The 27919-nt window shown below is 39.8% G+C and overlaps 1 protein-coding gene across 14 annotated transcripts in view; it reads right to left on the reverse strand.

Moving 5' to 3' along the window:
- The window catches only part of Mtus2 (microtubule associated scaffold protein 2), a 620658-nt gene that overhangs the window by 163179 nt on the left and 429560 nt on the right, over window positions 1–27919 (reverse strand). For all 14 annotated transcript variants that reach the window (XM_078016171.1, XM_078016162.1, XM_078016169.1 and 11 more), the window contains one exon: window positions 20055–20216. In XM_078016171.1, coding sequence (XP_077872297.1) covers window positions 20055–20216 — 162 coding nt within the window. The remainder of the gene's footprint in view (window positions 1–20054; window positions 20217–27919) is intronic.

The raw sequence follows: 27919 nt of genomic DNA on the forward strand, positions 1-27919 counted from the left end.
TGTAGAACCTCTTAAATAAGAGTTAGGAGCTTACTGGCCTACTTTTGAAGAGTCTCTATAAAATAAAAGGTTTTACATCAGCCTGAAGGTGGTTTAATATCAAGGCAAGTTGAGATTTATATGGCACTATGCAGTCTGGGTATGTCCTATATGCTTCTCAAATGATCTAAAACGTTATTCTTGCTGGTGTATCAATAAAAGTATTGGAAAGGCATAACCTTTTCTCTTACTTGGATCTTTCAGTGGCATTTCAATTATTATAGCTAAGTTGCATGCTGGGCCACTAACCTGGCAAGAGAGGATAAGGTTATCAGGGTTTTAAATTTGAGGACCCTAAAATCATCAAACGGCTCATTGAATTTTACAGGACTTACTAGTAAAATTAGAGACTGATGAAGCTGCTGTGAATTTTCTGCGTAATTATTTTTCCTGCTCTCTGTCTTTTGACCATTTTGTAGCTTTCATGCTCCTTCATAAGAATTGAAAGAAGAACAGGGCAGTACAAATATACAAATTAACATGTATTTAATTGTTAGCAGACCTAGTCCTGGATTTGAAGGGGAAAGCTTGGAAAGCCTCTAACTTTACAAAGAGGGAATTCTTGTCATTCATGTGGATAAAATGATGTTCCCCACCATCACTGTCTTGCAGCTTCTATCGAAACTTGAGGTTTCCACCTGTGGGCTTTGTGCACCCTGCTCAGACCTCATTGTATGCATGACTTCACAGCATTTACCACGACTTCAATAAAATAATCAGATGTGTAAGCACGAATTTATGTTTCTCATTCCTGACATGCCATCAGCTCCACCATCTCATGCTTTGCCATCCCCGCCCCAGGTATCTAGCATGATGCTCAACTCAAAGAAGGTGTTCAATACATATTTGTCGAATGAATGAATGAATGGATGGATGGACAAATCCAAACCTGCAGCTATCCTCACTCCCTGAGATGTCAGAGGGTCTCTGGCTTCTGATCCACAGTGCTTCCTGGCCTTCCTTAGAGTGGCCAGACAGGACAGCAAATGGGCCGTCCTGCATGCCCCCTCAGATGCTCTCTTAATGATAAAGTGGACAGCTTCGCTCACCAGATACCACACACATCATCCCCATCTCATCTTCATATCTTGGTCCTCATGCAAAGGAATGGGTCTCATATTTATTGCCCTCATTTTTCTTCTACAAAGATTATTTTTTAAACACCTTTTTTTCCTCCAACCTCCTCTATCCCCAAACTGATCGGTAGTTTCCCTGTTGGCTTTGCAATGACAAATAAGTCCAGGCTACCATAGCAATTTAGACCCAGCCTCAGGGAGAATAGTCAACAGCAAGCAATAACACCATCTCAAGAAAAGCCCAGGGCAACCTAATTGCTTTGAACTTGCCTCTTCCTGGCCTCACTCCTAGGATGCTTCTGAAAACTTCTGAGTCAAAAGGAACTTCCATGGGGGTAAGACACCATTATTCTTTCATTATCAGAAAATAACCTGCTCTCGGAGCTATGTGTGTTAAGGCAACCTAGATTATACGCTACAATAAGAGCAACCCCCTCATCATCTCCAACCAAGATTCCAATAGCAGTCAAGTGACCCTTTTGCTTGCCCTGTCGTTTTCTAAATCTGAATATTTTCTTTCCAGAAACATCTTTCTCGGTTTCTTCATTAAAAGTATGCTCAGATAGGGGAAGTCATTTGTGAGTAGCCTGGAGGAGGGTGGGGAGAACTTTCACGGGCAGCTCCAGAACAGCATGATAAATTTTGAAAGTTATTTTGAAAATTATAGTGTGCCCTGTAATACCTCAATTTGCAGAATTTAACTGGAGATAATAACTTGTCTTTAAAGAAGAAAAATTAATCTTCATGATCCAAGTAGAGTTTCTGTAGTCCACAGATTAGCGGCCTCATGATGGCTACAGATTTCTTTTTTTTCACTAGGTAGGAGGAATCCAAGTAATAAGACACCAGCTGTTCCTTCTCTATAAGACCAGGGGAAGTCCTTCCATACCCTGGACTGAATAAAGGAGTTCTATTTTCTATGCTACATCATGCCAACATAATAGAATCAAAGGACCTATTGTCCAGGAAGTAATCTATCTCCAGGTCAATATTTTCAACTGAAAATATTTTCTTACTTGCTACAATAGTATAAACCAGTTAGAGGAGTCAAGGGGTAAAAGCCCGACTATTTGTGTACAATTGTATGGATCAATGAATGCACTGCAGAGATTTTATATTTGACATGTGAATAACGGAAGTTCAAATCACTGAAAGACCCACTAAGTACTTGAAAGGCTTGTAAACCTCCCATTTCCACAGCCATGGATAGGGCAGTTGGTGTGTATATGTAAATATTTTATCATTAGCACTAAACCCACAACACCTCCGTTTGGCATCATGTTGATGTCAATGAGGTAATGATCACTGACTTATAGAAGACATTAGGGAGTGGGTCAAACTGGGTACAGTGGCACACAACTGTAATCCCAGAGAATCCAGAGACTGAGGCAGGAGGATCACAAATTCAAGGCGAGCCCCAGTAACGTAGCAAGGCCCTAGCAACCTAGAGAGATCCTGTCTCAGAATAAAAGAATTAAAAAGTGGTGGGGACTTAGCTCAGTAGGAAAGCACCCCTGGGTTCAATCCTCAGTATCCTAATACCCTCACATACAAAAAAGAGTGGATCATATTTACACCTACAAATATGTTTAATACAATGCATTAGTTCTCATCCTGTATCTGAAACCCTGGGAGAGAGGGGTAAGGAAGGATCACAGAGTTGTTGCACATGATCTGGGAAACCATACGTGACATAACTAACACGCAGAACTAAATAACTAAGGTTCATTTATTAACTGGCCTTCATCTAGGGATATCAAGCAGCAGAGCACAGAGGTTAGGTCTGCAAGTTTTAAAGTCAGACGGACCTAGGTTGATTTTTCTCTGCCACAGAGAAGTTGCATGATTTGGGGGGAGTTACTTAATTTCTCTAAACCCCAGTTTCCTCTAGGATCAAATTAGGTAGAGAATATAAACCCCTAAGCATATTGCATGGTACAAAGAGAATTTCTAGTAAATAATTTTTTTAAAAAAAAGAAGTAAATGACTTAACAAAATGATGTTATTTTTATGCATTTTATAACATTATTTCAGTTATCAACATATAATATCACAGTTTAGACAAATTTACCATCATAAATTGAACTGAGATAATTATCACTTTAGAGGGACAGTTGTACTCACATGTTGACCATTTACTTCTATAAGTTCTCTAATCTCTTGCTTATAAGTCAGATTTCATAACAGGGAGACTCCTAGATTATATTAGTCTAGCTTCCATAATGAATCTTTTCACATAGCTATTATTTACTATCACTGATTTGACTTTTGCTATAAGAAATAGCCATGGTCAAAATATTTACTATTTTTAAAGCCTCATGTCAATGTAACTTGGTATTTCCTCTTTTAGAAATTTAGCCTAGGAACATACAGGGAAACTTACACATCAGTATGTTTGTGGGGGAGGGATAAACCAGCAGGCCTGTATTATTCAAAGCCTGCATGCTCCCCAAAAGGCCGGCTTCATGACTGGCCATTGTCAGCTCCCGGGAGCTGAGCTCTTAGAATATTCTGACTGATCAAACATGAGCCAATGCTGTAGCAATTTGCCTACAGAGTTCATACACGGAATAGGTGCTACATGATTGTGGGACTAATCTATAATAAAACCCTAGAAAAACAGGCTCGGATGAACACCTCTCAATGGCAAGACTTTATTCATGCTGTTGAAGCACAACTGTGCAGTCCACTGTGGGAGACTTTTGGAAACTTGCACCTGCTTTCATTTGAATCTTTCCCCACAAGCTTTTCCCCTTTACTGATGTTACTCTAGATCCTTTTGCTGCCATGATAATAAAGACAACAACTTCTGAGTCCTACGAACTCTTCTAGGGAAGTCATCAAGGCTGAGGGTAGTCTCGATGAACTCCCCAAAAATATGTTTTTGCAAATTAAATGCTCCAGGATAGTAAAACATTGAGAATAATTAAAATACTGAAGACATAGACAGTTCTGTAGGTAAACAATCCAATAAATTATGATTAATCAATATAAACCTATTATAACATGATAATGATATTTTTTACATACTTATCATGATATTGGAAAATTCTTGGTTATAATGTTAAGTATAAAAGAAGGACACAGAGCTATATACAAAGCATCAAATTAAGTATGAAAAATCCATATGCATATAGAGAAAAGACTGGAAGGAAATATGTCAATACACACTGTGGCCATTTGATGGACTCAGAGATTATTAGATTCTTGTTAATTGTATCATTTTTTCTGAATTCTTTGTGATTTTTTTCCTCAGAACAAATCACTATCCTATTTTTTATTCAGTTACTTTTATGTATTTGATCACAAAAATGAAAACATGTTTGGAAAATTTCTGTCAAGATAGAAGAACACACTTTAAAAGTGAGAGTTCTCACTTCACAGAAGAAGAAAAACAATTGATTCACAAATATATGAAAAGTGCTCAACATCTCTAGCAATTAGAGAAATGCAAATAAAAACTACACTAAGATTTCATCTCATTCCTGTCAGAATGGCAATCATCAAGAATATAGGCAATAATAGATGTTGGCGAGGATATGAGGAAAAAGGTACACTCATACATTGTTGGTGGGACTGCAAATTGGTATAACCACTATGGAAAGCAGTATGGAGATTCCTCAGAAAACTAGTAATGGAACCACCTTTTGACTCAGCTATCCCACTCCTCAGTTTATACTCAAAGGACTTAAAATCAGCACACTACAGTAATGCAGCCACATCAATGTTTATAGCAGCACAACTCACAGTAACTAAACCGTGGAACCAACCTGGGTGTCCCTCAGTAGATTGATGAATAAAGAAAATGGGGTATATACACTCAATGGAATATTATTCAGGAGAGTGAAATTATGGCATTTGCCAGTAAATGGTTGGAGTTGGAGAATATCATGCTAAGCGAAATAAGCCAATCCCACAAAACCAAAGGCCCAATGTCTTCTCTAATATGCAAATGCTAATTCACAATAAGGTGGGGGGCACTAGGGAAGAACAGTGCTACCTTAGATTAGGTAGATAGAAATGATGGGAGGGGAGGGGAGGGGATATGGGGATAGGAAAGAAAGTAGAATGGAACAGACATTATTACTGTATGTATATATGTGACTGCATGACCAATATGATTCTGCAACAGGTACACTCAGAAAAATGAGAAATTATATCTCATCTCTGTATGATATATCAAAGTGATTAAATGCATTCTACTGTCATGTAAAACTAATTAAAACAAATAAAATATTTTTTAAAAAGTGAGAGTTCTATCTCACAGGCAACTTTTCCTTCCATTTGACATGATACTAATAATAGCTACAAACACCTTAAATGACATTTTCCACCTCTTTGTAGAAATTAAAAAGCATATATAAAAGATATATTTCAGGTTTAAAAAATAACATAATGCTGTGGGCTTTTCTCCCTTTAGTAATAATAATATATAATGGAAATATTTTCATAAGTGTGTAAGTGATATTTCCTTATCTATTCATATACTGACAGAAATTTAGATTATTTCTAACTTTTTAGTTTCATAATTAATATTGCATAAAAGTTGCTGTTTAGCTGGGCATGGTGGCACATGCTTTTAATCCTAACAGCTCAGGAGGCTTCCTCAGCAAAATCGAGGTTCTAAACAATTCACAATAGCTAAACTGTGGAACCAAACTAGATGCCCTTTAGTAGATGAATGGATAAAGAAAATGTGGTATGTATATACAATGGAATATTATTCAGCATTAAAAGAGAATAAAATCATGGCATTTTCAGGTAAATGGATGGAGTTGGAGAATATAATGCTAAGTGAAGTTAGCCAATCCCCCAAAAAAACAAATCCCAAATGTTTTCTCTGATACAAGGAGGCTGCTTCATAATGGGGTCAGGAGGTGGAGCATGGGAGGAATAGAGGAACTCTAGATAGGGCAAAGGGGAGGGAGGAGAAGGGAGGGGGTGCAGGGGTAGAAAAGACCATGGAATGTGTTGGACATCACTACCCTAAGTACATGTATGAAGACACACACACAAAAGTGAGGTGCTAAGCAACTCATTGAGACTCTGACTCTAAATAAACTACAAACGGCTGGGGATGTGGCCCAGTGGTGGAATGCCCCCGCCCCCAGCAAAATAAAGTTGCTATGTAGATATGTATGTTACTTAAAAAGTATCTTTGTAAGAGAGAGTCCTAAAAGTAGAAATTCTGGATCACATGTTGTATACACTTGAATTTTCATAGATGTTAACAAATTCTCTCCAAAAGATTGAACTTATTTACATTCCCAGTGATCATTCTCCATGTTCTTACCATCACTGGATGCAAAATTTTTTTTTGATTTTTTAAAAACTCAATATGAAAAAGATACTTAGTAATTGTTAAATTTGAACATCTTTTCATGTTCATAGGCCTTGACCCCTTCATACTTTTACTGTGTGAAGTATTCATTCATATCTTTTACCCATTTTTCAAATCCAATTGTCTTTCCTCTTAATTTTCAGTTATTTAATCTGCCAGCATATTAACATTGTATTGCAGCATTTTTCTATCAGCTTACTATTCCTTTTTAAAAATATTTTTAGTTGTCGATGAACATAGTAGCTTTATTTAATTTATTTATTTATTTTTAATGGTGCTGAGGATTGAACCCAGTGCCTCACACATGCAAGGCAAGCATTCTACCATTGAGCCACAACCCCAGCCCAGTTTATCATTCTTTTCAATGCTAGGATGACTTTAATTGTATGTAGAAATTTTTAAATTTTTACATAAGTTAAATCTGTCATTTTAAAAATGTTTCCAGATTTCCTGTCTTGCTTAAAAGGGGCTCTCTATTCCAAAATTTTGAACTATTTTCTAATTATTATCAGAAACATTTAATTCATGGTCAGTTACATTGTTCAATGTAATTATTTAAAATTCCAAAAATTTGTGCTAGGAAATAAGTTTTTCTCTTTGGGTGAAATGTAGGCTCTCTCCTCCTGACTATGTCTCTTATTTTGCCCTTGCAGTCAGGGAGCTCTGAGCTTAGTTTTATCACACTTTCTCTTTTTTGAACTTGCATGTTTAGCCCCGTGCCTGTTATTCTAGGCCCTTGTCTGTAAACTACCCTGGGTCTTTCCTGAAAGCAGAAAGTGAGCAAATGACAAATAAATTACAACGTGATTTAAGAAATAATAAATAAGAAATGATTAAGTAAGTCATCAATAAAACCTATTAAGTTTAAGCATTTTCGGGTCATTCTTACCCCATCTTACTATGAATTTTTGGTCTTCTAGAATGAACTGGAATCCAGTTAATAAGATTATGGGCCTCTAACTCTCATTCTAATTATGAGGTTACCAATCCATTTACCTTATTGTGAGTCCCTCAAGGGCAAGGGTTGTTCTAATTATCCTTAGACGCCAGTGCCTTAAAGCAAGCAGAAGCAAGCAGATGTTTACTGAATGAGTGAACTAGGAAAAAAAAAAAAAACCCTGCAAAAAACTCACATTAGAAATCTAGGTTAAAGGAAACAGCCAGGGTCTGTCCTGTTGCTGGTACGTGTTGAATCTCCAGCAGTGGATGGCAGTCATTGAGCAGATGACACTGAGACACTGGAGCTCAGTATCATTAACTTGGAATCACCAAGGGATGCAAGCAAAGAATCACAGGTTAGAAATGTTTCCGGGGCTGGGTGTGAAGCTCAGTGGTAGAACACTTGCCTAGCTTGTGCAAGGCCCCGGCTTCTATCCCCTGCACTGCAAAAGACGAAAATGAAAACAAAAGGGAAAAAATAGAAGTGTTTCCAACAAGGGGTTAAAACAACAAAACTGTGTGTTATCTAAGTAATTAAAATACCTGAAATACTTCTCAGACCCAAGAAATCCAATTATTGGGGGTTTAACTGTAATCTGCATGCCTAACGTCTGCTGTTTAGTTTGCCTGATGGCAGAACGAAGTACCATGAAACTAGATTTAATTTAAATTAGAATTTCAAACCCATGGAATACATAAAACACTAAAATTCTGTAATAAAATTTACTTTTCAACAACAATGATCTTGAAATGCAAAGAGGTCTGAGAGTTACATTAGACTTAGAAAAGAATGACTTGAACTCATTCTATTTATTTATTTATTTATTTTTGGTAAAATGTTCTCAGTTTAAGTATTTTAGCAGTTTGAAAGTCCTTAAAATTTTAATTAAAAAAGTAAGTTTTCTTTCTTTTTTTTTTGGTGGGGGGGGGGAGTACTGGGGATTGAACCCAGGTGTCCTTAACCACTGGGCCATGTCCTCACTACCTTTTTATATTGTATTTAGAGACAGGATCTTGTTAAGTTGCTTATAACCTCACTATGTTGCTGAGGCTGGTTTTGAACTCACAATCCTCCTGCCTCAGTCTCCCATGCCCCTGGGATTACAGGTGTGCACCACCACACTGGGCAAGTTTTTAAAAATATTTATATAGAAAACCAGAAGACTCTTTGAGAAGTGTAACCGATGTTTAACAAAAGCAAAAAAAAAAATAGTTTTCAATACCTCAATATCATGACTGTTAATTTAAAATTTCTCATAAGAACTGAAACCAAAACAATCATTTCTGGAGATGATTTTCAAACGAGCTTTCTACTTGGCTTTTCCCAACCCACATCCTGCTCTGATAATTCCATGTTCCCTGTTTTTTAGGCGATGTCTGTGTCCCCTTCCTCACCCCACCTGTGCATCAAAACAAAGTCTCCTCGTGCATCTCGGTCTCCTGTGTTGGAGAAAAGACAACACAGGCAGCCCTGGAACCTCACAAGGTTGGCGAGACTGAAGCCGAGGAGTCTGTGAACCAGCTGCAGCGTTCACAGGGGCCACAGCCAGGCGCTGACACAGTGGCTGGAGTGGGTCCCCTGCCTAGGGCATCTGGGGTGTTATAATCCTTATTCTAAAGTACCTAGCTCCTCCCCGTTCAAGTCAACGATAGGTTAATGTATAAAAAGTGTTATGCCTTGTGGAAATCAAAGGCAGAGCCTGTAAAACACTGAAGTTAAATTTCTGAGAAGATTCACACACTCTGCTATGCTCCACTCCCTCAGTGCAGACCCCAGAGGAGGAAAGAGGCAGCTGGCAGCTGTGTGCACCTAGGGGCCTTCTAATTTGCAATAAGTGGTGCCTGAGAAGCCAATCTCCCTGCGGTAGTCCCCAGAGGCTCAGGGCAGGTGTGTTCTAGGGGTATCTGCTAGAGCCTGTACTAGCAAAAAGGGAAAGGGCACGTCTCTCACTTGCCCTAGGGAACTGGGTGGTCTTGATGCTTCATTATCTGCAACCACCTGCGGCAAGTCACAAGTACTTTCTGAGCACACATTGTGATCTGTGCTTCCCAAGCCTTTAGGGGAACTGTGACTTCTATTCCTTCAACAGGTATTTGCTGAGAGCCTGCTCTGTGCTGAGCACCCTGTTGGTGCTGAGTTTGGGGGATAAGGAAGACAGGTATACTGTAAGGATCAGGGGCAGAGAGAGATCAGACACAGAAATCCTTAGACAATTATACCAGTGAGAAGAGCTATGAAAGGGGGAGATCCCTTGAGAAAGAAAATTAGGCTAAGACCTAAAGAAAAGACAAATGTCAACAAGAAGGAGCCATGGGGTTGTATAGGGAGAGGGAGTCCGGTATTGGCCTATTTGGGCTACTATAACAAAACACCTGAGACTGGATAATTTATAACCAAAATTTATTTCTCACAATTCTGGAGGCTGAGAAGTCTAAGAAAAGGTGCCAACAGGTTCAGTGTCCAGTGAGGGCCTCACAGACATCCCGTTCTATGTGTTTCCACAAGGCAGAAGAGGTGAAGAAGCTCCCTTAGGCCAGTTTCTTGAGGGCACTAACACCATTGATGAAGGCTCTGCCCTCATGCCCTAAACACATTCCAAAGTCCTCCCCTCTTAATACCACACCTTGGGGATTAGGTTTCAACATAATGCATTTTTGTGGAACACAAACATTCAGACCATAGCCAGGTCAGATACGAGGGATAAGGCATGTTCCTAACAGGGACCTACAAAAAAAGTCACTATGGTGCTGCCTGTTTTCAGAGAACTCCCAACATGAAGGGAACACAAAATAGGAAATTTAGCTATCTTTTTTTGGTACTGGGGATTGAACTCAGGGGCACTTGACCACTGAGCCACATCCTCAGCCCAATTTTGTATTTTATTTAGAGACAGAATCTCACTGAGTTGCTTAGCGCCAAGCTTTTCCTGAGGCTGGCTTTGAACTCTCAGTCCTCCTATCTCAGCCTCCTGAGCCACTGGGATTACAGGTGTGCACCACCGTGCCTGGCTTTAGGTGCCTTTTAAGAAGTAGGTAAATATTGCTGAGAGCCATTGCCAAGTAGGAATGACACATGGCAATTTCTTTGTCAGCCTACCCAATGTTGCTTAGAGGAAGGATCTCCATATTGGACCCAGGTCATTTGCAGTGACATTGCATGTATGCTTGAGTAAGGTGACCTTGCTCAAGGACCAGGGCGGATCCAGGTTTAGGGTGTATCCTGATGGGAATAGGGAGTATCCGGCTCCTTGGGTTTAGGGCGGTTCCAGGTTTAAGGTGTACCCTGCTGGGAATAGGGCGTATCCTGCTGCCTCAGGCACGCCCACTCCTTGAGTTCTCAAGGGATTCAGAGAGTATTTGGGATGCAGAGCCCAATGGATTTGGCCCAGAACGTGGATTTCCCCAGAACATGATTGTAGAGTGCCGGTGTGAGTTCGGGAATAAAGAATTGCTGTTTGAATCTACAAGGCTGTGAGTGGCTCGTGATTTTGTGCCCAGCCAGACTGCGGCAAAATATAAAGGACTTATGGACAAAAAGCAGCAATAATAATCACTTAGAGAAAGGGCTTTGGGGATTTTCACTTTTCCCCCCCTCCTAGCTTTGGAAATGTGCAGACCATTTTAATTGAAAGGATTTGGGACCATGCGTGCATTATGGATTGCAATATGGGTTTACTCTGCACTAGTGAATGCGTGTTTTTGAGGAAGGAAGTTAGTTTAGGGGGAAAGGGCAGATTATTCATGGTCAGGTAAAACTGTAGGCAAAACAGGGAAAGAAAGACCAATTTCAGTGAATACCTAGTAGTTTTCAAAAAAGGCCTTCTTCTATCTGTCAGAGACTGGAAAGAACTCATGACCCCTAAAATCTCTCTTTTTTTTTTTTTTTTTAAAGAAAGAGTGAGAGAGAGGGAGAGAGAGAGAGAATTTTAATATTTATTTTTTAGTATTTGGCGGACACAACATCTTAGTTTGTATGTGGTGCTGAGGATCGAACCCGGGCCACACGCATGCCAGGCGAGCATGCTACCGCTTGAGCCACATCCCCAGCCCCCCCTAAAATCTCTTCACATTCTAATTAGCCCTCTTAGACTAAGTAAGACTCAGAGAGCACTTATTAAATATATGCCATATTTTATGTCTTTTCATTTATATTAATTTTCAAAATATTAATCCCATGGAGTGTGTGCTACTATTCCCCCATTTTTTTTAACCAATTGAGAAATATGAAGAGTTTGCCGCAGGTCCAATGGCTGGGGTGGGTAGAGCTGGGGCGGGTGCCCACGCGGGTGCCCACCCAGGCTCCAGGGGGAGTGCCGCACATTGACCACCTGCCTCCAGTCCACACTTGACCTGCCCTGGGAAAGGATGTTTGATCTCCTGCCTATAAAAATGAATGTGCTTTAATTACTGCTTATTCCTGGAGCTCCAGCAAGCCCCAGGGCTGCAGTAACAACATCCTTTACAACCATATGGTTGGAAAATAAAAGGTATTCCAATTTGCTGTAAAAACACAGGAAAACTTTTTTTTTCAGTTTTGTGAAAGACTGGCAACAACTGGGTTTATTTTATCACATGCAAGTCAGTCTAGCAGTGCTGACACACCGCAACCCTTAGAAGGAAGAGAGGATTTGGCTTTGCTGCAATCTCTGAGCCTGTTCTCTTAAAAAGCAGTGGCTGTGATGATAATAGATGCTCCTCCTTGGTTTGGCTGGGCCCCTGGGGGGTGCACTGGGGTTGTTCTGATGTCATCACTTCCCCACCAGCAGGGAACGCAGGGTCAGAAAACAAGGTGTCAAAACTCCCTCAGACCTACCTCCAAAGTCAAGTGGAGCCTTGGTGGGTGGGCAAAGAGAAGAAGTGCAGGTCCTCTCCTGCACCAGCCCCTCACCCAGCTCCATGCTGCGGACCCCCGCCCCTCCCCCATACCTTCCAGGCCTAGCTCCCCTTCTTCACCTTGGCCCCCTCCTCCTTGGTTCTTCTAAACACAAAGCTAAGTACCACACATTCTAAATCCCAGGACTGCCTTCATCTGTGCTTTCCCTTCAAGCAACCGCCCCCCCCTTTTCCTTCCTTCGCCTTTCCTGTTCATCAAAAACCAGCCTCCACTCCTGGTTTGCATTTGGTCCTATGAAAGCTCTTCTTCCTGCAGGAGGGCTTTGTCTGCCTGCTTCTCCCATATTGGTGATCCCAAGGTAACTGCCTTCAGATCCGCCCTTCCTTTGTACTTTTCTAGGCAAATCCACATATAAAGCCTATTGCTTCAGCTCCCAGCGCAAGTGAGTAGAATGGCCTACAAGTTCCAAATCTAGATCTCCAACTTCCTTAGAGCTGCAGGCTGCTTACTTCCTGTTCTGACTGGACAGTTTTATGGATGTTTTCTAAGCATCTAGCTCATCTCATCCAAAATCAAATTTACCAGCGTTTCTCTAAATGTGTCCTCCTTTTGCTTTCAGTCTGGTAATTAAGGGCAGCATCCACCATCCAGTTGTCTGAGTGAGGAAGCTGTTAGCCATTCTTAACAGTCCCTCCCCATGTTAGGCAATATAATAGCTCACTACAACACGTATCTACAATGTTTTAAGTAATTATGTCTTTGTGCTTCTCCACCACCAACTTTGGGAGACAGGAATCATGTCTCATTCATCTCTCTATGTCTAGAACATTCTACCTGCCAGCATTATACTCAGTTATCTGGTCACTGAATCAATAAAGATAGAACAACGTTTCCTGTCCTAAGCCTGGAACTAGTCATTTCTTCAACGATCCCTGTCTCCCACGAACAGGAAATGAATTTAGAGATGATAATTTTGTGTACTAGGGGTGCTCCCTACCTGTGGTTCAGTCATTATTTATAACTTTCCAGTGGACAGTATTGAGAATTTTTTAAAAGATAAATTTCAGATGAGTTCATATCTCATCCCATAATACTTCTATCATATTTATTCCATAATACAGAAATTCAGAATATCAGCAGATGCAGAACCACAATACTGACACTACCACCAATATTATAATAACTTAAAACAGTTTAGGATTTTTGTTGCAATTCTTTCTGAACCAGGGTAGGTACTACTGGAGATGAACATCAAAGTACTGGATTTTAAAGTTACTTGGATAGTTCTTAGTGTAGTCATCTCACCAATAGGGTACATATTACTTTCATCTGTTTAACGTCATTTTTGTTATTTTAGATATCATCTTTTAAAGTTCAATGAGAATATATAATTATGTAAAACATTATGTGGTTTCAAAGTCAGATCTATAAAATAAGGTTAATTCAAAGATTATTATTAGCCTCTAACCCTATTCCCTCCTCCTCATCTTTCTTTTCCCCTATGGGTAATAAGTTTTTTAAAAAATTGCAACTTATTTTTACATAGTTTTCTCCTTATAATAGGTGCATAGATAATATAAAATGTCCCAATTGTTAGATAAAAGGTAGCCTACCATGCACACTTTCCTCCACTTTACATTTATCCCCTAATGGTATGTCCTGGAAATCACTTTGGGGAGGTAAATGGAGCTATTTTCCCATCCACCTAACAGCCGCAAGTACTGCACCCTGGGGACCCATTACAACTTATCCACCTCCCCAGTCATGGGTACTTGATTCTTTTGCTATTCTAAACAGTGCTGCCCCGAATCACTTTGTGCCCTGTATCTTTGCCCCTCTACCTTTGGGAGAGAGTCCTAGGACAGGGACTACTAAGTCAAAGAATAAATGTGCATGTGATTTTGTTAGCTACTGCCAACTTCCTCTTCATAAGAGTTGTACCATGTTAAATTCCCACCAGACATGTATGAGAATGCCTGTTTCCTGGAAGCCTCACAAATGCAGTATGTGGCCAAACTTCTGCATTTTGTGTTCAAGTGTAATATTGTGTAGCCCACTGTAGTTTCATTTTACATTTTTTCTTATTATGAGTAGGGTCGATCATCCTTTCATATGCGTAAGATCCATTTGCTTTTTTTTTTTTTCTAAAAATTGCCCCTTTGAATTCCTAGTCTGTTTTTCTATAATAGTAGTTCACAGAGTATGAGTCCCCAGACCACCAGGAACAGCAACATCACCTGGAAATTTGTTGTTAGAATGTAAATTTCTCTGATCTCAAACTGAATCTACTGAATGAGAAATTCTGGGGATAGGCCCAAGTAATTTTCTTTTTCTTTTTAGTCCTATAGATGACTAATGCGTTAAAGTTTGAGAAACATTGGTCTACAGGGTTGATTCTACAACTGTACTCTAACTGACTATGGGCTTATGTAATTATTTTCTAGTTAAAGCAAGGCCAAACTATTGAGAAGCTGAAATTGAAAGACTGAAATGCCATGTGACATTCATTCATTCATTCATTTGTTGATTCATTCAACCATTAACAAGCAGATGTTAAGTACCTACTATGAATCAGTCCTTGTGGCAGGCAAGGGGGAAACTGTTTAACCAAAGAGACATGGACACAGCTCCAAGAAGGTTACCTTCCCCAAGGAAGAACAAAACTCAACAATTTATATCTTTCCAAAGGAAATTATGAGGTATCACTGCAGCATAAAGCAGGGTTTTAAGCTAGTCTCATGATAGCACTTTTAAATAATATTGAGATGACATTTTATTCCCATCAAGGAGATGAAAACTTTAGACAGGGATAATACTATTGTTGTAGTTTGGATATGAGGTGTCCTCCCAAAGCTCTTGTGTTACTACACAATGTTCAGAGGTAAGTGATTGGATTGTGAGAGCTATAACCTCACAATCTTAGTTCATCTTAGTTTGAATGGATTAAATGGGTAGTAACTACAGGCAGTGGGGAGAGGCTGGAGGTGGGTCACTGTTGTTCACTGGAAGGGTGCATCTTCCCTGTGGTTCCTTCCCTGACCACTCTGCTTCCTGACCCTGCCATAAGATGAGCAGCTTTCCTTCCCTGGACCCTTCCCCCATGATGTGCTGCCTCACCTTGGGCTCTGAGCAATGGAGGTGGCCACCTGTGGACTGAGACCTCTGAAACCATGAGCCCCAAGTAAACTTTCCCTCCTTTAGTTGTTCTTGCTAGGTATTTTGGTCACAGTGATGAAAAGCTAACTAAAACAGAAACTGGTATACTGAGGAGGAGGGTCCTTGCTGTGACTAATCTCACCATGGGACTTAGAAGCTTTTGGAGTTTGTTTGCAGGAAGAATTTTGAAAATATTATAGAGATGCAGATTTTTGTAAGTGGGGCTTGGTAGGTGACTTTGGTGGGAGCTCAGAAGATCAGAATGCTTATGGGAATATAGACTGTGCTCCTGAGGTTTCAGAAGAAAATGAGAACTCTGTTGGGAATTGAATTAAAGATTACTTGTGTTATCTTCTGGCAAATAAACTAGACTACATTTTTCCTATGTTTGGAGACTTTGTATAAATCTTCATTTTAAAATGATGGACTAATTAATCTGGGGGAAGAAATTTCAAGGCAGCACCACATTCACTCAGTGGCATGGATGTGATTGGCAGCTTTTAGCCAGGTTTCATGTGAGAATTAGGAGCAAGAGATAGAGATAAAAGGATTTTACAATTTGCAATTTGGCCAGAAGAGTGGATGGAAAGCTGGGGCCAGGAAGGTGTGTTTAAAGAGATTATAGTTCCTAAAGAGATGGAGCCCTAATATCCAGAGTATATAAAGAACTCAAAAAATTAGACAATAAGATAACAAATAACCCAATCAACAAATGGGCCAAGGACCTGAACAGACACTTCTCAGAGGAGGACATACAATCAATCAACAAGTACATGGAAAAATGCTCACCATCTCTAGCAGTCAGAGAAATGCAAATCAAAACCACCCTAAGATACCATCTCACTCCAGTAAGATTGGCAGCCATTATGAAGTCAAACAACAACAAGTGCTGTCGAGGATGCGGGGAAAAGGGTACACTTGTACATTGTTGGTGGGACTGCAAATTGGTGCAGCCAATTTGGAAAGCAGTATGGAGATTTCTTGGAAAGCTGGGAATGGAACCACCATTTGACCCAGCTATTCCCCTTCTCGGTCTATTCCCTAAAGACCTAAAAAGAGCATGCTACAGGGACACTGCTACATTGATGTTCATAGCAGCACAATTCACAATAGCAAGACTGTGGAACCAACCTAGATGCCCTTCAATAGACGAATGGATTAAAAAAATGTGGCATTTATACACAATGGAGTATTACTCTGCATTAAAAAAAATGACAAAATCATAGAATTTGGAGGGAAATGGATGGCATTAGAGCAGATTATGCTAAGTGAAGCTAGCCAATCCCTAAAAAACAAATGCCAAATGTCTTCTTTGATATAAGGAGAGTAACTAAGAACAGACTAAGGAAGAAGAGCACGAGAAGAAGACCAATATTAAACAAGGATGAGAGGTGGGAGGGAAAGGGAGAGAGAAGGGAAATTGCATGGAAATGGAAGGAGACTCAGGGTTATACAAAATTACATACAAGAGGAAGTGAGGGGAAAGGTAAAAATAATACAAGGGGGAGGAATGAATTACAGTAGAGGGGGTAGAGAGAGAAGAGGGGAGGGGAGGGGAGGGGAGGGGGGATAGTAGAGGATAGGAAAGGCAGCAGAATACAACAGACATGAGTATGTCAATATGTAAATCAATGGAAGTGTAACTGATGTGATTCTGCAATCTGTATACGGGGTAAAAATGGGAGTTCATAACCCACTTGAATCAAAGTGTGAAATATGATATATCAAGAACTATGTAATGTTTTGAACAACTAACAATAAAAAAAAGAAAAAAAAAAGAGATGCTAAATACTTTGCACAGAGACAATTGGAAAGCCAACTCAAGGGCATCTTTTTAAGGAATTTGCAGGACCATACCTACTTCAGGTTCCAGGATGTAGAAGAAAAAAATTCTTTTGAGAAAAGATTGTGGGACTGCCCTTCTTGCATAGAGAGCCCTAGGAAGTTGTTCATGCTGAGCCACACACTCAGAAGAAACTACAGACATGATTCCCAGGGGCCCAGGCATTGTGTGAGCTGGCAGCAAACCTTATCATCATTCACATGATGTTTGTTCTGCAGGAATGCAGGATGCTCAAGTTAAGGGATCATAGAAGCTTCCACTGAGATTTCAAAGGGAGGCCTGGAAAGTCAGCCAAAGTGTAGTTAGGTGGAGTCCTTACAGGCTGCCCCTGGGAGGGTGATTTGTGAAGTTGCAAAGGTAAAGCTAAAGCTGGAATGGAGACACCAGTAATTAAGAATGCTAGTAATGTGGACCATGGACTGTTTGCTGAGAGAAGCTGGTGGCTGCAGAGAGAGTCAGACTAAAAGAGAGTCCCTTCGCCCTGCAACCAGCAAGGACAAAGAGGCCGGGCTGTCAAAGCCCTTTGGAAATAACATCTCACAGCCAAGTGTCCTAGATGCTTACAAAGAGTTGTGGGACCTGTTTGCCTGATGGGGTTTAGATCTTGCCTTGGCCCCATCCCTTATTTCTATGCCCCTATTTCTCCCATTTGGAATGGGAATTTTTGTGTCACTGTATATTGGATACGTGTAACTTATTTTGGGTTTTCAAGGGGTTCAAGGCCAAGAGTTTTTATTGTCTCTCAGAAGAGACTTTGGGCTTGGACTTTTGGGCAAGGCTGGAACTGTGAAGACTATGGGACTCCTGGAGACGGACTAAATGCATTTTGCGTTGTGAGAGGGATACAGACTTTGAGACCCAGGGATGCAGTGTTATGGTTTAGATATGAGGTGTCCCCTAAATCTCTTTCATGATACATTAATGATTGGTTTGTGAGAGCTATAACCTTATCTAACTGGATGGTAACTGTAGGCAGGTGAGGTATGGCTAGAGGAAGTGGGTCACTGGGAAGTAGGTCACTGGGACTCTTCCCTGTGTCCCCTCCCTTCTTCCCCCTCTCTCTGCTTCCTGACCCTGCCATGAGGTGAGCAGCTGTCCTTCTTGGGGCTCTTCCCTTATGATGTGCTGCCTCATCTTGGGTCCAGAACAATACAGTTGGCTATAGACTGAGACCTCTGAAACTGTGTGTCCCAAATAAACTTTCCCTCCTCTAAATTGTTCTTTGGTTAGAACGATGAAAAGCTGACTAAAGCACCAATCCCAAGTGGAGAGATTGGAGTGGAAACAAACATTGCAGCCTCTTTGCAAAGGAATCTAGAGATACCTATGGGTGCTTCACACAAAGCGAGCTCATTCCTAGGAATTGATCTCATGCAAAGAATGCTGCCCATTAAAGGTTACTTACTGCAGCACTGATCATCAAGGCAAACACCCACGACAAAGAGAGTGCCCATTTAGCAGGGAATGGTTGAATCAATCATGCTATATCCACACCCGGCAGCCATTGAAATGAATAGCCATATCATTAATCTGAAGGTATTTCTATGATATATTGAGTAAGAAATGCAACATGTAGAAAAATGGGTATATAGGTTGAGTGTCCCTTATTCAAAATATTTGGAACCAGAAATGTTTCAGATTTTAATTTTTTTTAAAAAGATTTTAGAATATTTGCATACAGATAATATCTTAGATATGTGACTCAATTCTAAATAAGAAATTAATTTGTGTTTCATACATACCTCATACTCATAGCCTGAAGGTAATTTTATACAACATTGTTAGTGTGCCTGAGGTTTTTTCTTTTGTTTGTTTTTTCATCCTTGTTTTGAATGCAACCCATCACATGAAGATAGGTGGGAATATTCTACTTGTGGCATTTTATCAGTATTCATAAAGTTTCAGATTTTGAAGCACACTGGATTTCAGACAAGCGATGCTCAATCTCTAATGCCATCACATTTTAAAAAGCTCATACAATACATAGGTGTGTCTCTCTGTGTGTGTGTATTAATATATATGATTATATTCACAGAAGAAAAATATGGAGAAGAAAATACCAGAGTGAACCATCTACGGTGGATTGGGGCTCAACACACACTCTGCCTTCCTGATAGCAGATGATGGAAAGCTGACAATATGCTCAGATGTCCCTGCTGGTGACAGATGCACTGTGTGAGACAAGGCAGGAGAAAGCACAGGAGGGGCCACACCTGGATGGCCTTGGCAGAGTCTACAGAAGTACCTTCCTTCCCCTCATCTTTACATAACTGAGTTCCCCATGTCCAGTCACCTGCTTCGTGGCACTGGAGAGGCCGGACATGGGGCTCCATGTTGCTGACATAGCATGGCTCTCCATCCAACCTGTTGCAGTAGAACCCAATCCCTGGGTCCTGCCCAGTTTTGGGGGTGTGAGCCTGGAGCCAGAAGATGGCAGCAGTGCTAAGTGAGGTTCGGGGCTCATCCTGGAGGCACAGCCTGGAGCTCGCTTATGCCCCCCCTTTCTAATGATCTCATGAGCGCTGGCTTCCCTGAGCCAAATGCCAGTCAGCTTAAGACAGCTTTATTCTTGCTTTCTGAAATCAAGACTGTGGGATTCAAAGGGTTACTAAACAGGGGGAAGACAGGAGGCAGTTGAGGATTTAAACATATGGACATATGAAAGCACCTTGAAAACAAGAGCATTATTATTAATTTTAAATGCCCTTTAAGACTGATCTGTCATCTCACTCAAATAACTGATGTACACAGGGACTTTCAAAAGCCTTTTCACGAAAGCAGAAAGGGCACTCTGCCATGGAGCCTCTCCGGGACAGAAAGTCTTACCAGCAGGTGCAGAAGTAGACTTTGGCGCTGGAAGTAAACTCCTGCGGGGTGTTGTCACACTGGAGGATGCCGGAGGGGTCACTCTGCTGGCCCCCTTGGGTGTGTCCTTAGAAGGCAGAGCTGCCTTCAGAGCTGGCTGTTCTTCATTCCCAAAGGTTGAGCCTGTGGGAGGCAGGGAGGCAGACAGTGTGTTAATTATAACTTCATGAAAAATGGATGACCCCCTTGCCTTTGGCACGTGCCAGCCAATCCTAAGCCTGCCATCTGCCGTAGAACTTGACCTCATTCTCAGTGAGTGGCCTTGAAAAGTATTTCTCTGGGACAGATATAGAAAAGGACTCCCTTTAGCTACTGCTTCAATGTCTGTCACTCAAATTCCCTGCACCAAAGGGGACTCCACAAAAGCCAAGAGCCTCCTCTCTTCTTTGAAGAGAAGTTGCTCGTGTACGTGGAGATTGTACGTGGAGATAAGCATGGACAGGATGACTCACAGAAGGATGAGCATCCCCTTTTTGAAACAGACTGTGAGTGACCCAGGAGAAGTGAGAATAAAAAGACAGTTGTCCCTTGACATCAGCGGGGGATGGGTTCTAGGACCCCTGGGGATTTCAAAACCTGGAGATGCTCAAGTTCCTTATGTAAAATGGTGTGGCATTTATGTAGAACCTACACATATCCTGACATATAAAAATCATTACCCAATGACTTAACATCTCCAATAAAATGTGAATGCTGTGTATATCATTGTTACACTGCATTGTTTAGGGAATAAGGATAAAAAAAAAGTCTGGCCATGTTGAGCACTGATGCGACTTTTTTCTAAATACTTTTGATCCACAGCTGGTTAGACCTGCTGACGTGGATAGAGATTGACTATATATACTTGCCTTATACAACCAGGAAGTTTGTTCAGAGACCCCCAAATTCCTGCTCATTTTGCCTCTAGAATACGAGGTGTGGGGTGAAGGTGGACATTGGTAGCACAAAACCAAGGAATCCTTTTGAAACTCCTGGAAGTCTGAAAAGCTGAGCCCTCACCAAGCTGGTCTTCTCACTAACCTCATTTATTTCAAAGGGAGAAGACATCTATAGATAATTGCATTGGTATTCAGTATAGAAATAGTCTTCTTCTATAGGACAGCTTATTGTAATCCTAAAGACCTAGCATGAGATGTGTGGCCCAGATTTAAATATGAAAAGTTGTTGTGGACCAGACTTTATTTCTAAATCTTCTCAAAACTTTTGTGGTCTATATACTTGCAATTTCTTATCAATGATGCCACCATCAATTCCCTGTTAAAAGGTAATCTTTTAAATATTTCTCTGAGTATAGCTATGAGGTCTAATCTCCAATCTCTTCATGTAGAGAGCCTCAATATACTGAGGCTACTGCTTGTTTGGAACAAACCTGTCCATTCATAGGACCATGACCATCTACCATGAAAAAAAAATAAGCAATGACAATTGGGAGAAGCACACAGCATTGGAGTGAAAGATTGGTTGTTTTTATCATTTTAAAATGAGAGTCGGAACATTCTATTTAGATAGGACCTGAACAAAATTGATAGCACTATTAAGATGGCTTTAGTGTTTATAACATACTAGAGTTTCATTCAATAATTTAAAGTAAGAGATTGTTGCTTTTCTCGCTCTGAAGAACTGTTTAAAATTGGTGAGATCTGTGTTGTTTCTAAAGAAAAGCATATCCGGAAAGGAAAAATAAAGAATGTGCTACTTCTTAAAACAGAACTTATGTACTGTAGTGCTTTTAAGTTCCATGCAAGGATTTCAATGCTTCTAAATGTGGCCAAGAAAATGCATTTGACCTCTGCAAGCTGAAAAAATGCACTGAAACCACACTGAAAGGATTTGCATTGTCCTGGTTATCAGAAAAGAAGCATGCACCTGTTTGCTTCAAACCTAATCAGGAAAAGCAATACCTTGAACTTGCAAAATAGTAAGTCTTAAGAGTCTCAATTATCTTGCAGGCTTACGAGCCCAGTGCCAGAAACCAGAGAATCTGATTTGTGTGATATTTCAGGTGGATCTCACCCCCTAGAAATATTCCACGTGGGATTATCTCATGTCCAGCCCACTGCTGACATACTGCCAGAATAATGTATTCACTGAAATATGTAGGATAAGCTTAATCAAGCTCAAACTGTTCACACAGTCTTTTATTTAACAATTTATTAAAATTTCTTAAAAAGAGAAATATTTCATATCATTTGCAGAGTTCAAATGTCCTTTGATCAAGTCCTCTTGCATCTGGCATCATTTTCTTATATGCAATTTATCATTCAGTGAACATATCAATTTAGATATTTGGCTGCTTTCCAGGTTGGGAAGAAATTCATCTGTGAAGTGTGTGTTTCTAGGAAGCTATGTACTTCCCTCTCAGGACTTGAAAGTACCAAAAACTAAAATACAATAAAGAACTATAAGATCTCTTATTTTGTCCATCACTGTGGGACGCAGCCAGCAATAAACAGTTCCACTCTTCAAAAACCAGCTTCAGCTGGCCAGAAATTAAAGCTGCATTATTCAGTAAACGAAAAGCATTCTGAATTTGGAAATGGTTGGTGAATTCTATAAATGTTTCAAGTAGTTCATGACAATGCTGACAACATTAAACCATTCCTTGTTAAGAGGAAGAAAACAACTAGAAATAAGCAAACTGCTTGGGTGAGTCAGAAAAATGTGCTGGAGAATCGACACAGCGGCAGTGGTTCATATGGCGAATTCAGTCACCTCATTTCTGGCCAACCCTAATCGACTCTAGCCTGAAATTCCCAGGCAATTTATCTACCCTTCCACTTGGTCACAGGGCAGCAGAGACATTAGCAAGGTGAAATCATGGGAGCAAGCTGATCAGGATGTGAACATCTCCTCTACCGACCACCTCCCTGTACCTCAGCGTCTTTATTCCTAAGTGGGGACCATAGCAACCTACTTCATAGAGCTGTTGTCAGAATCGAAAGGGACTTTTTAAAAAAAGGTTGATGCAAGAGTTAATTCAAGAAAATAGTGTCTGGTGAATCGTATGCTCTATATGTTTGTTTATTAACTTACGTCCTAATTTTAAGTTCTTCAGATAGTTATTTGATAAATCAGTTTTTATAGGAACTTAGAAAGTCTTCAAGGATTGATATAAAATAGGTTGCTCTAAGTGAGAAGAAAGGAAAGGACTGAGGAAAATCTAACCATACCTTTTGGATGAAGGACTAAAGAGAAGAGCAAGGTTGTCTTAAAAATATGATGAGCTATTTCAGACACAGAAAGAGGTGAGAATAACAACGCAATGGATTACTGAGATTAAGAAATACAAAACATCACCAATCCCACAGCCAGTGAAATTGCTTAGACCAAAGGAAGTTTTTTAGCTCTCCGTGACATTCAAAACTGCTTTCCAAGTTGCGTGGTGGGACTCACATTTCTACAGGTAACTAATGTAGCATCATTGGACTTTACTGCTGGCAATCAGGTAAACATGATACTAACTTGTTCAAGTTAACATGCTTTTACATCTTTGACAGTAATGGCATTAAGATTTTTTCATATAGTTATTGGACATGTAAGCTTTTTATTCACTAATAATTTTTGCCCATTTTCTGCTGGGGTTTTCTGCCTTAATCTTCAAATATTCTGTATATTAATCTTTTATTGGATATGCATTTCAAATATGTTTTCTATCTTTGGCTTGTTTTCTTATTTATGGTGCCTTAATTGAGGATTTTCTCATCTTAGTGCTCTTGATTTTTATCAGTCTTTTCCGTTGCACTTTGTGTGTATTAGACTTTAAGTCTCTATGCTGATACCATCAAGATATTCTCCTATGTATTCTACTAAAACATTTATGTTTTACAATTAGATCATTAGTCCACCTGGAATGGGGCACAGCACAGGGACTGAGCTTGTAGATGGTTTCTGCATAGGTAGAAAACTGCCTTGTACATAGTCTATCATCTTCCCAGCAATATCTGCTATAGCCAGATCTTGTATGCCAAGTCTTCATTCAGGCATCATGTATTAGGGTAGGCCAACAGATAACTCCCAAGTCTCAGTAACTTAAAAAAAATGTTTATTTTGGGATCATGAGTCATCTGACACGGGTACTCCAGATGGGTCTGCTGTCCCGGGGAGCTGTCCTCCAGGTTAGGAACCCAGCTCCTTCCACATTGTATTTTTGCCCTACTCTGGGGTTTTCAAAAGAACTTAACATTCAGATGGTAGATGGAGGGAACATACATTGTTCACAGGAGGATTTTATGGGCCCTACCCTAGAGAGGTACATTATTTATGCCTTTATCCCATTGATTGGGGTTCAGTTACAGGAGATCAGTAAGAGAGGCTGGTAAATGTAGTTTAGTTTGTGTCCAAGAGAAAAGGGAAATGGTTTGATGAACGCATATCCTCTCTGCCATATCAGGCCCCATTTCTGAGCTCTCTGTTTTGTTTCATTGATCTATTTGTCTACCGCTATGCCAATGCCATTCTGAATTTATTTACTCTAGTGTAAGATACAAAACAAATGAGCCAGCTTTGATCTTTTCCCCTTTAAAAGTACCTTGGCTTCCATTGGCTCTTTATTACTGCATATAGATTCCAGAATATGCTTGTCAAGTTCCATGAAAAAAAGAAGTGGTCAAATTTCAATGAACACAATTAAGCCTTTTTTCCCCCAACTGCAAACTAATGGAAGAACAAGCATAGATATAACTAAGACCAGCGAAATGCTGAAATCAGTTATACCCTAGGCACCATGTTAGATAATGAAGATACAAATGAGGCTAAGAACATAACACAAACAGCGAAACAGGCAGTTCTAAGAGGGGCAGTACTCCATTACAGATGATAAGATTTATAGACTGAAGGAATACTGGCATTTTTATGAATGGGGCTATCAATATCTTCGTCAGAAAACATGTGGAAATATGAGAGACCAAGGAGAACAGAAGTCAATAAATGGTAAGTGGGAAGTGTGAGGCAGGAAGAAAAGACAACATTTTCAACAAACAATCACATGTCATTCAAGGAATTTCTGTATACTATTAACTATTGAGCTGGTTAGTTGGCAGGTCATTCTTCTTATTCCCTTGTTTTGTCCATACAAACAATATGCCCCACATTTCTTACACTATCACCCCAAAATGTAAAGGTATTCCCCTGCCACAGTAACTAAAGGACTGTAGCCTCTAGTGTCCTTGCTGTGCCATCTTTTGTAGATGTCCAAATTATATCATCAACTTACCATCTGGTAGACAAGTTCTCCTTCATTACAGCATAAGAATTTGCAAGGAATAGCAAGTTTATCAAAATCTCATGGGCTTGAATATCTATCTCACGCCATATGCAAAAATGAGTTTAAAATATATCAAAGTAAGCTGTTGATATAACTTTGTGGTAGAATTCCTGCTTAGGATGTCCAAGGTTCTGGGTTTGATCCCCATCATGCAAAAATAAATAAATAAATCTTAAAAACAAAATAAAATAATCAAAGACTTAAGTATCATGGCAAATAAACAAAAGACTTTCAGAAAAAAATAGAAGTAAAATTTAATGACCTTGGATTAATAAATGCTTTCTTAGAAGGATATCAAGAGTACATTTAACTTAAAAAATAGATCAACTAGACTTCATTAAAATGAAAAAAAAGAAACCTTTAGTGCTTCAGAGGATTATTAATAAAATGAAAAGACAACCCACAGGATTGGAGGAAATATTTTCAAATCATATATGTGATAAAGGTCTAGTGTCCAAAATATATAAATAAATTTTATAAATGCAAAATTGAAAAGACATATAACACAATTTAAAAATGATCAAAGGTTTTAAATAGAGAATTCTCCAAGTAAGTTACATAAATGGCCAATAATCACACAAAAGGTGCCCATTAGGCATTAGGGAAATGTAAGTCCAAATCACAATGAGATATCACTTTAAGTCCATTAGGATAGCTGTAAGAAAAAATACAGGCGACAAGAAATACTGGTGGGGAGAGGGAAAAGCCAGAAACTTCCTTCACTGATGTGGGATGGTAAAATGATGCAACTGCTTTGGAAAACAGTCTGGCAGATCCTCAATATGTTAAACAGAGTCAGTGTATAACTCGGCAGTTTGACACCTAGGTTTAGGCCCAGGAGAACTGAAAACACACATCCCACAAAAACTTGTACACAAATATTCATAATCATAGTAGTCCAAAAGTAGAAACAACTCAAATGTCCATCAACGACTGAACGGATGAAGAGAACGTGGTCTATCTGCACAATGGAATGTGATTCAGTACTAAGAAGGGATGAAGTACTGACCCATGCTACAACACGCATGAGCCTTGAAAGCATTTGGACAAATGAAAGAAGCCAGGCCCAAAGGTCACAGAGTGTCTAATTCCAATTGTATGAAATGTCCAGAAGAGGTAGTGTAAAAGTGGAGTAGTGGTTGCCAGGGGCTATGGGGAAGTAGGATGGGAAGTAACTGATAAGGGGGTGGGGTTTCTTTCTAAGGTGATGAATATGTTTGGGAATTAATAGGGATTACCTCACATAACCCTAAAAACATAAAAGAACTGTACACTTTTATGATATTTGAATTATACCTTAATTTCAAAAACCAGCTTGTCCCAAAGTTGTTCTGTCTCCTGATGGTATATTCTTCTATAAGGAATAAAAAAAATTACTCAAACTCACTACACATCCCATTCATTACAGGACACTGATCAAGCTCATAGGAGAAAGAGTGATATTCTATTCATCCCTGGAGCCCTTCATCCTTCTTATCTTCTCTATCAAATTAGGTGTGACTTTGACCCACTCTGATCCAACATTACTGCTGTCATTTGAATGTGTACCCTCAAAATCCAGATGTTGGCAAAGTGATTGTATAGATGTGAAGCTATTCAGATGATTAGGCCATGAGGCCTCTTCCCTCGTGGATGGGATTAAGACCCTTATGAAAGAGCTTCATGAAGCTATGGTCTGCTTACCCTTCTACCTTCTGCCATGTGAGGATACAGCACTCCTGTGTTCTGGAGGATGCAGCCCTGATCATACAAACAGAAAAATCTCACCACTTGATCTCAAGCTTCCCAGTCTCCAGGAGATAAACACTGTTCTTTATCTAGTCTATGGCATTTTGTTACAGCAGCACAAAGCAGACTAAGACAACCACAGAGAGAGGAAGGCACATGCAAATTCAGATCAGAAAAGTCTATGCTAAAGAAAGAGTAGTCTCCCACAGACTTTTGGGCACTAGGAGGGAGAGGATATATTATATATTCATAGGATACCACAGAGTAATGAGCAGAGCTTACCAGCCTCTTACAAGGAAAATCCTAACTATGACTGAAGTCAGGATGAGCACTCAGGGTTCCTGATCCATATTCAACGCTCTTTTTACTTGTTCATTTATTGGGAATGTCAGTTACTGAGCCTGAATTTTAGAAAGAAAAAAATAATGCCACGAGGAAAAACTAACCAGACCAAAATGAGGTTTTTTAAGACAGGGAAAACTATTGGGGTGGGGGGAATCCAGTTATTAATAATATGGGAGCATTCTGAGAAACACGTTTTACTGATTTTGAATATTTATCCATATTATAATGATTAAACTACTCTCTTCACTGACTTAAAAAAAATAATCCCAGGCAATCAAGTTGTATAATGTTCTGGCTGCATGATTAACTAATTGATGCATATTTCATTGATTTAGCAGCATTTACTGCTTGGTGACAAAATTTAGTTTAATTATTAAAGTATCAACTGAATGTTTTACTTCCTACCTTCTGCATATTTTAACCTAGATGTATATGTCCTCTCACATTAAAGAGCTAAAGTAAACAGGCTATCTTGCTATTTCAGCAAAGC

Source organism: Ictidomys tridecemlineatus, chromosome 6 (assembly GCF_052094955.1).
Source record: "Ictidomys tridecemlineatus isolate mIctTri1 chromosome 6, mIctTri1.hap1, whole genome shotgun sequence".
Classification (NCBI taxonomy): domain Eukaryota; kingdom Metazoa; phylum Chordata; class Mammalia; order Rodentia; family Sciuridae; genus Ictidomys; species Ictidomys tridecemlineatus.